This window comes from Rhea americana, unplaced genomic scaffold (genome assembly GCF_003343005.1).
Source record: "Rhea americana isolate MKP2758 unplaced genomic scaffold, rheAme1 scaffold_48, whole genome shotgun sequence".
Lineage (NCBI taxonomy): Eukaryota > Metazoa > Chordata > Aves > Rheiformes > Rheidae > Rhea > Rhea americana.
This window is the reverse complement of record NW_028186623.1, coordinates 2743730-2752401: the sequence shown is the minus strand read 5'-3', so window position 1 is coordinate 2752401 and position 8672 is coordinate 2743730. Positions and strand designations below refer to the sequence as shown.

General features: G+C 49.5%; 1 protein-coding gene across 1 annotated transcript in view; it reads right to left on the bottom strand.

The window, feature by feature from the left end:
* The window catches only part of SCN3B (sodium voltage-gated channel beta subunit 3), a 13879-nt gene extending 8779 nt beyond the window's left edge, over window positions 1-5100 (bottom strand). Inside the window, exon 1 of the mRNA XM_085316801.1 lies at window positions 4715-5100. Coding sequence (XP_085172927.1) covers window positions 4715-4745 — 31 coding nt within the window. The 5' untranslated portion in view covers window positions 4746-5100. The remainder of the gene's footprint in view (window positions 1-4714) is intronic.
* Window positions 5101-8672: the final 3572 nt, after the last annotated feature.

The following is an 8672-nucleotide window of genomic DNA, read 5'->3' as shown; positions in this document are numbered from 1 at the left end:
GGAACCGACCCTCCGGGCGCCGCCGGCTCCTCCCCGCCTGCCGGCGCTCGGCTCTCCCCCCGCGCCAGCGGCTACCTGCCCCCCGCTCCTGCCCTCGGGCTCTGCGGCGCCTTCCCGAGTCGCCGGCGGGGTCAGCGCTTGGGCTCCCTCCTTCCCCGGCTGCGGGGACCGGCACCTTGGCGAGAGGAGCTGGGAGGGGGTCCTAGCACCGGTCACCCGGCCTCCGAAATAAAGCCACGGGGGAGAGCGGGGGACAGTTACCCACGGAGCTCACAGAAGGGCCTCCGCCCCTAATGAGTTTAATACCAACATTTGTACAGCTCTGAAGGTCACAGTTGGAAATACTGGGAAATCCTCTCATGTTCCAGTCTGATTCCCAGGAGTTTAATGCCAGCAGCAGGCTGGGCTTTCTCTTCTTGGCCTGGAGCCACAGTGCCCAGAAGGGCTCGTCTACCTTTGAAGGTCATGGTGGGCATGGAGGGAAAAAGCAAACGCTTGTTACGTGCGCTCCCTCTTTCTAAAGCATCTACTCTGACAGCAGCTCGATAAACAGCACCATCAACTGAATTAAACCTGACCAGCCCAAGCAGAGAATGGCACATGAGCAACTTCCAGTGCCAAAAATCAGAAGCAAGCGTTGGACGCTGGACACAGCCAGTAGGCAGACACCAGGACCCACCCAAACAGAGAAATTTGCAGCCTTTAGAAAGCATCAGCTCAGAGCCATCCGTCCTTTTCTGACAGTCAGCTGCACAGGGACTCGCAGCAGGGCAGCTGAGCAAGCATGCCTCCAGGTGATGTGTGCCCACACACCCCTGTGGCCTCCTGGCACGGGGGGCTTGGTGCTCAGGGCATGCACGCGCAGTCCGGTCCCCGCACATGCGCAAAGCACACAGAGAACAAAGGCAGCAAACGGTTTTCCTAGACATCATCTAATCACGTTTGTATCGGCAGGCTGCATTCGTTACCTACGAGCAACCATGCGCGAAGTGGCTGCCCCCACATCATCCCTCATGTCCTCCTGTGAGCTCTCTGCCTGATCAAGGGTAGGGTAACATGAGTCATGCTCATGTCAAAGCAGCATCCGCATGTCCCGGTACAATTAGGCACCACTGTACTACAAATACTGTACCTGTGCGTGAAGAGCCATTCTCAGGGTGAGGGTGATGAGTCCAATTAATTCCTAGCTAAGAAGATATCCTCCCAGTTCCTGGTCCTTCAGGAAATGAAGTGGTTACTTCATTTACTCATTTGACAGGCTGCACTCTGCCCTGTTCCAACCCATGGCCAACTGCAACCCCCCAAGCCTTTGCAGCCCTGAAGTATTACAGTGCAGGGACTGAACAAGGCCACCACAGTTCCTACACGCAGGGGTTTGTTAGGTTTCACTCGTTGCCCCCTCTTCTGCTAAGTTTCTTTGGGTTACTCTGCACACTTACTATCAAACTAAAACCATCTATTTAACATACTTCTGGGAGCCAGGTGTGGCTCTGGAGACCAAGAACCTAGAAGTCCACAGCTATCAGCAACATATTCCCAATTTCCCTCTTAAGAGCCATCCTTCACGAATATCCAAACCGTAAAACTCGATTTTTTCTCCACAGGAAGACAAAACAGCAGCTCATAATATCCAGAGATCATGGAAGGACATAGTCCACTACATTAAGTCATCTCCTTTTCTCTACTTGCCCCTTTCTAAATTCACAATTTGATAAAGGAAAGGCAGACTAAGCCACGGGATTTGCTCCTAACTCTTTTAGAACAATCCAACCTGTGCATCGTGGATGAATGCTGATGGTGGGGCTTTTTATAGACACAGAAACGACTGAACAATGTCCCTGGCTATCTCATTTGACAACCACCTGTTTCGTGAAGTGCAAGGGAAATAACATCTGTTCTCAGGAAGCCAGGTGCACTGCCAGAAAACAGGACGCTTGGATCAGCAGAGCACTGTTTGTGCTACGGCCGCTCTAATTACATCTATTGTGGACAATCCTTCCAGGGAAGAGAAAGAGGGTCTGAGAATATAAGATTAAGAGGAAGCAGCAGCTCTATAATGCTGATTTGGTCAGCAGCCACAAATTGACCCTTCACTCTCTCTACTTAATTCTTAGCACAATCCTGCCATCAGGGCATTGGTGCTCCCCCTACAAGGTGACCTTGGGAACAATATTCCTGGGGAACGCTCGGCAGAAAAAGAAGTCTTTTTCTTCTCTAATGCCAGCCACTCCACAACTCATCTGCCAACCAATTTAAACCACAGTGAGCAAACATCCTAAAAAAGTAATGACTTGTCCTTCAGAACCTGTAATTTACAGATCTCAGGTGCTACATACTCCTCATCGTGAGGAGTGGCATTCCAATCACCATTACAGGATGGGAAACTGGACCCAGAGGTGACAAAAATCTGCGGTGAAGCTGGGCTTGGGTGCTAACAAAAAAAGCCTCAAGCCAGGAAAGCAAATGGAGATCACACCCTTTCCCCCAGCTCTGAAGAAGTTTATTCTTCACTTACAGCATGGTCCACGTACTACAGACAAAACCAAGCGTGATTTAAAACAATTTCTCATAGTCAGTCCAGCTCACTGAACTGCCAGGGCCTTTTTTTGTTGTTGTTGTTTTTTTTAATCTACCTGGAATTATTCAGGGAGACTCTATGGTTTTTTTGAATGAAAGGATAAGATACTTTAATTCTCGCTCGGATCTGCTCTTAATTGGGAACCATTCCAACAACTCCACGTGCCCATCTTGAACACGCAATAAACACTGCCCAGCCCTCTTTAGGAAAATCCGCAAATAAACGGGATGTCACAGTACAGTTTCCATGACATGGGAAGCTTGTTTCAATCTTCAGCTCTTGTGTACTGCAGCAAAGGTAGAGTACACATATTCCTCAAAAACTCTCCAACACCAGGATGCACAGCCCCTCTTTCCTGCTCTAACACAGCCCCACAGGCTAGAGGACAGGTGTAATCCTTAGGGCACAGGATACTCTGCACCACAAAACCCTTCACCACTTTGGCACTCCAGGGGGGATGGTGAAGGGGAGTGAATGTTGAGGGAGATAAATCTTGAATGCTGCAGGAAGCAGCCCAACTTATCATGCAGGGGTTGCTATGGCAACCCACCCAGTTAATGCTGCACAGACAAGAAAGGAAAAAAAAAAAAAAGAAAAAAGGTTGGCACCTTTGCACAGGCACGGGAAGACAAGGAGATAAAAAATAAATTCAGCATCCGCACACCTACCAAACCTTTACTGTTACGGTCTCTCAGACAGGGTTTAGGAGTGGGGACACAAAACCTACATGCCTGCCCTCATGCGACAGCTACCTCAGCAATTTCTCTGCCATCCACAATCACATCGGCTCACTTCAGTGCAACTGTCCTCTTTACTGTGCAGCTAAGTATTAGCAAGGCTTGTTCCTCACACAGCCCCTCCTGACTGTCAGGAGCCAACAGAGACTCACCGCTGGTATCAACTGCTCTGAGTCAATCATCCCAGTCTAAAGGCCACTGGAGCTGAGCAAGGGCCGGGTAACAGCAGTGCAACCTCCTGATGCACAACATATGCTGGAAGAAAGAGCACAGAAAGGAAAACGATGAGATCACCCTTTGCACTTGGACTCTGCTGGCCTTACAGAGCAGCCTGTGATTAGTAACCAGTAAAGGTTTGCACAACTGTCACACAGCCCCATGTCCACTAATTTAAATGTGCTGCATTTAAGAGGTGAAGGCATCCACCCTCTACCGCTACAACTGGAGCTTGCCTTAGCTCAGAACGTGCCTCTGGAAGAGGCCACCCAACTGCCACGGCCTCCCCGCCGGATGGGCAGTAATGCTGGCTGCTCTCCGTTTTTTTGATTTCACTGAAGACACACAAGGCACAGTCCCTTTACCATCCTTATCTCCCAGAGAAAACACAGGTTGTTCAGCATGCTGCTATTTATCCTTGTCTCTGAGAATCGTTTTCTTTTCAGGACTAAAAATAAGGAGCCTTGGACACTGCAAAGTCTTCCCCTCTGTGAACAAGAAAAAACAGCTCTAGCAAGCAGGCTGCCTGAGCTGCGTGAAAGCCTTTAGGATTTTTCATAGCGGTACTCTGTCACAGAAATACTTCCTCCAATGCCCAACACTGCTGTATAAGCCAAAGCCTGGGCCTGCACAGAGAACGGGCAGGGTCTAGGGGACATGCACTCTGAAAGGCTAGGTTGAAAATTCCCCCTCTGTCTTCAATAAGCTGCATTCCTGCATGTCACTAACACTTTCTGGTCAACAACCAAGCAAACACATGCATGCACAGCTTTAATACAGGCCTCAATATTTACAGGTGTTATTGTATGCATCCTGGAAATATCGAGCCCTGGTGTTGCCCCAGGTATTATTTTCTGGGACGAACTGTCAATCAGGTCGAGGGTATCTGCTTGGCACATAGGCAGGCCTTTGTGTGCCGTAACTGAAGTGCTGTTTTACCAATCTACAGTCTAATGAGGTGGCACTTTCACAGGAATAAGCTTTTAGGCCTCTCCTCACTTCATTTACTTCAGCAGTGGATAAAAATCCATTAGTGTATCCAATAGCTACACATATTCATTCACATTTGCTCTTTTAATTTCTACAGTCTTACAGCTAGTAAAAGAGTCTAATGAATCAACAGCTTCAATTATTTTAGCATCATGCAATGATTGTATTTCCATAATAAGTGTTACCATCTTACCTTGACTACATCGACGTACTAGATGTTGCATTTTTTCTTAAATGGTGAACACAAGGCTGAACCTCCTCAGAGCTGTCAATAAACAGGGATATATAACCTGAAGTTCATTTTCAAGTTCCCTAGAAGATGGCTGTGGACTACTTCTCACTCTCTGGAGACTTGTTTTCACAGAAACCATGGAAACACTGATTCTGAGATTTCTTTTATACTGGAGATGTTTTGTCAGTTATGCTCATTTTCTTGCAGAATCAACTTTCCCACTGTGAAATAGAAACTTTTTGCTCTTTGGCTATGTTGTACACCTTCCATCTGCGGGTTTCCATCTCTCCTCCTGATTGCATAATTGTGGCTGGCTCTGGAAAGCAGAGTTTCATCTGAAAGAACGAGCACACGTGGAACACATTAGGTAACACACAAAAGAGAAAACATTTTTTTCATGCTTGACAAATGTTGCAAATCTGACAGTGAGGAACATCTCCCAGGTGCGTACGAAAAAGCTGGCTACACAGAGCCTAGGAACTGTAAGAAGTTGCTTTCTCCTGCAGAACCACCACTGGTGGGAACGTCCTGCCAGTCCCTCACAATCTGCGCAGGGCCCTTCTCTTGGCTTCGTGTCCTGCTGTAGCTTGCTCAACTTGGCAGTTATTCCACCAACTTTAAGCGAAGAAACAAGCAGGAGAAACAGCGAAACCAAACAGAGGCAGCGAAATCTTCCGCTTGCGCCCGCAGAGGCCGGAGTGTGGCGAGGGGCGGAGAAAGGCCACCGCGGGGTGCGCGGGGGCGAGCGCGGCAGGCCGGCAGGGGCCGCTGCTCCCCGCCCGGCCCGGCCCGGCCCGGCCCGGCCCGGCCCGGCCCGAGGGGCAAAGCCGAGGGCCTCCCTTCCGAGGCGCCCTCACGCAGCAGGGATCGCAGAGCGAGAGCCGCTCTGTCACTGCCTCTGCGTCCTCCCGTGCCGGTGCTGCTGCGTCCGCGCGTCCAGCTGCTAGCGCCGGTGGGGCCCGCAGCTCCCCTCGGAAGGGGGGGGGGGCTGCACAACGAGCTGCACCCCAAAACAGCGCGACAGTCTTTTTCTGGCGTGGATTCCCCTCAGTAGTCTGCTGACAGACTGGGACACCCCTTGTTTCTTAGTCGCGCTAGGAAACTCCCCTTTCGCCCAGCCGCGCTCTACAGCAGCACGTCGGTTCCCTCGGGGAAACGGGCGGCGCAAACCCGCGCCGCAGCCCCACCGCGGCGCCTGCGGCCCGTGGGACTGCCTGCGCGCAGGGGCGAATGCTGCGCTTTCACCTGGAAAGTCTGAAGCGAAACCGTGAAATCCTGACGGCAGAAGAGCTATTCTGTTGGAACCCGACAAGTTCTAAGAGCGTTTGGCCATACGGGACCTAAGTGGTGGTTCTGCCCGTGTACCTGAGGGTACGCTGCACAGACAGAGGCCACAACGCTCGGCTCGTGCCCTTCTGGAACTCTTCCTTCAGCACAGCGAGAGTCGTACCCTCAATAAAGACGTCAGAATTAGATTTCTGCAACACAATAAAAGCAAGAGGGACGCAGAAAGTCCTCTGTGGACTAAACCCTGGAATACAGAACTGCATGTGCTCCGCTCAGCATAAGCCTTGCCTCCTCGCTCTCCAGCCTGCTTCACCTCTTACCGTTCAGCTCTTCGCTCTGCCCAACTCCTGTCCCTCCCTCCTCCTTTCTCTGCCGTTCTCCCTTGGCTGTACCCTATCCATAAGCCTTCTCTGCTTGTGCCCCCTTGCAGTGCCCCCTCGATGGGGGCTTACTCTTTCCTCCCTGGTGCCTCTAAAGAGCAGTTTACACTGAGCAGGGGGGACGCTACGCAAAAATAGACTGCGTTGCATGCAGCAACCAATTACACTGAGTCATTACAAGTTACGGACTATATAAAACACTGGCTTTGGCTATATTTAAAAAACCTGATGCTCTGAGAAGAATGAATCATTTACTGCTGATACCAGGCACAGAGCTTAGTGTGCACCTGCCACATAACAGTCAGTTATTTAAGATAAATAAAATAATATCAAAAAAAAAATCAAAAAAATATTTGATCAGACAAGCTGGAACCCCAGAGAATAATTTGATTCCACCAGCAACCCTTAACAGAGCATGACAAGAGCACCCTTAGGTCCACACAGAGTAGACAAGATGGCCAACTAGCTGAGTCAAGTAATTGGCTGAAGGTCACAACAGTTGCTTATTTCAGGGTGAGCTGAAACTAGGTCATCAGCTCAAGGGACTAAACATTAGTGCCAACTGTCAGTACCACGAGGAGGATGAAACGAGTTCAAGAATGTCCTGATGGCCCTGGTGCCATTACTGCATGCCTATCCTCAATACCAACCAAAACAGAACCAAACTTTTTTGGAGGGTGTCTGCTTTGGCAGTAGAAACAGTTGTCTTCCAGTGCTGCAGACAGCGCCCTCCAACTCAAGACCAAGGGACACTGTCAAAGCAAGCTCCCCACCTATATGCACACATGCCAAAATATAGAACTTCAGCCCAGGGCTTCCAGAAAGCCCTTCTTATCTGTAGCACTTCCTAGTAAAAGAAAAGGGTATTTGTTTTACCTCAGCCATGAGAGAGAAGCTTGCTCTTCTGAAGACAATTAAGTTTTGTCTGCAACTTACACATCATTTTCCTTATTAAGTTTTTATTATGCATACAATTGAATAAATAAAACAGGAAACCACTTGGACTGTAATCTCTTTTGCGTTTTTCTTTCATATTTTTATAGATGTAGCGTCACAGGATCCTTGCCCAGATGCAATTATCCAGTGATAACAACTGATTTTGGTAAGGAGTTACGCTGATCATATCAGAGGGAGACCGCTATAACTAAAACACTATGCACATGCACACCACCAAGACAGACAAATACACAAACATCCTTCTATACAGAGGTGGGTATGGGTGGAAGTGACCCTTATGGTCACAAACGCCTAGTAAGAAGGAGGTGAAAGGCTGCCTCTGTGACCCAGTTCGCAGCAGTGTGACCTTTCCCATTCCAGCAGCACTAGACATGACCATCAGCCCCTAACAGTACAGGGGCTATTACATTCTGATCACTCACGTGCTTAAGCCGCTCCATTATATCTACACCAGGTAGTTATTATTTTTGTCCTGCAATGTAAATAATCCTTGATTAAAAACATTTTTGGAAGTACAATGTTTATTGTAAAAACAGGGCAATATTTTATACCGTCAAGTCAATCTATGGCCTTTCTGATTCCAGCTCAGCAGAGCATCTGCGATGCACTGATGCCACGTTCCTGAAGGGAGGGAATTACAGCAGGAAGGACAAGGAGACCAGTCGACAAAATCTGAGCTTACCAAGAGCATGCTTCTGGACAGCGCAAACTGAAGATGGTAGTGAGTGTTTGTGGAAGGGCATCTCAGCACGGTACGCAGCTACGCACAGGAGGAAAACCCGGGGGTCTCAACCTTCCTCACGGAAGCAGCGATTACTCTGGATCCGCACGCAAAGTGAGCAAACGATCACAGGACAGAGGAAGAGGAAGCACTGAGCTAGTGCAATAAGCTCAACTGCTTTGAAAGAAACCTTCCCCTGCGGAACGCCGTGCAATAGCAAAGTGCAGCTTTTCTTAAAGTTGTCTAAATGCCCACCTTTTGTCCAAAGTGTCTTTGAACAGAGGCAGGGGGGCGGGAGAGGGATTTAACTTTTGCTGTAAAGCGCACAGGTTTTCTGCCAGAAATTTCACTGTATTAGGAACCACGCTTTGCACTGTAAAACACAACCCACACGGAATTGAGCTGCACTCAGGCACGCTCCATCCTGGTAAGGACCGGGTGCTCCGTCTTCTGCACCGACCTGTTCCCCGCCCCGGCAGTACGCCACACTGAGAGCCACGGAGGAAGGCGCCCAGCGGGTTCGGACCGCTCGCTACGCACAGGGCAACTCCCCATGCCTTGACAACAGTCTTTC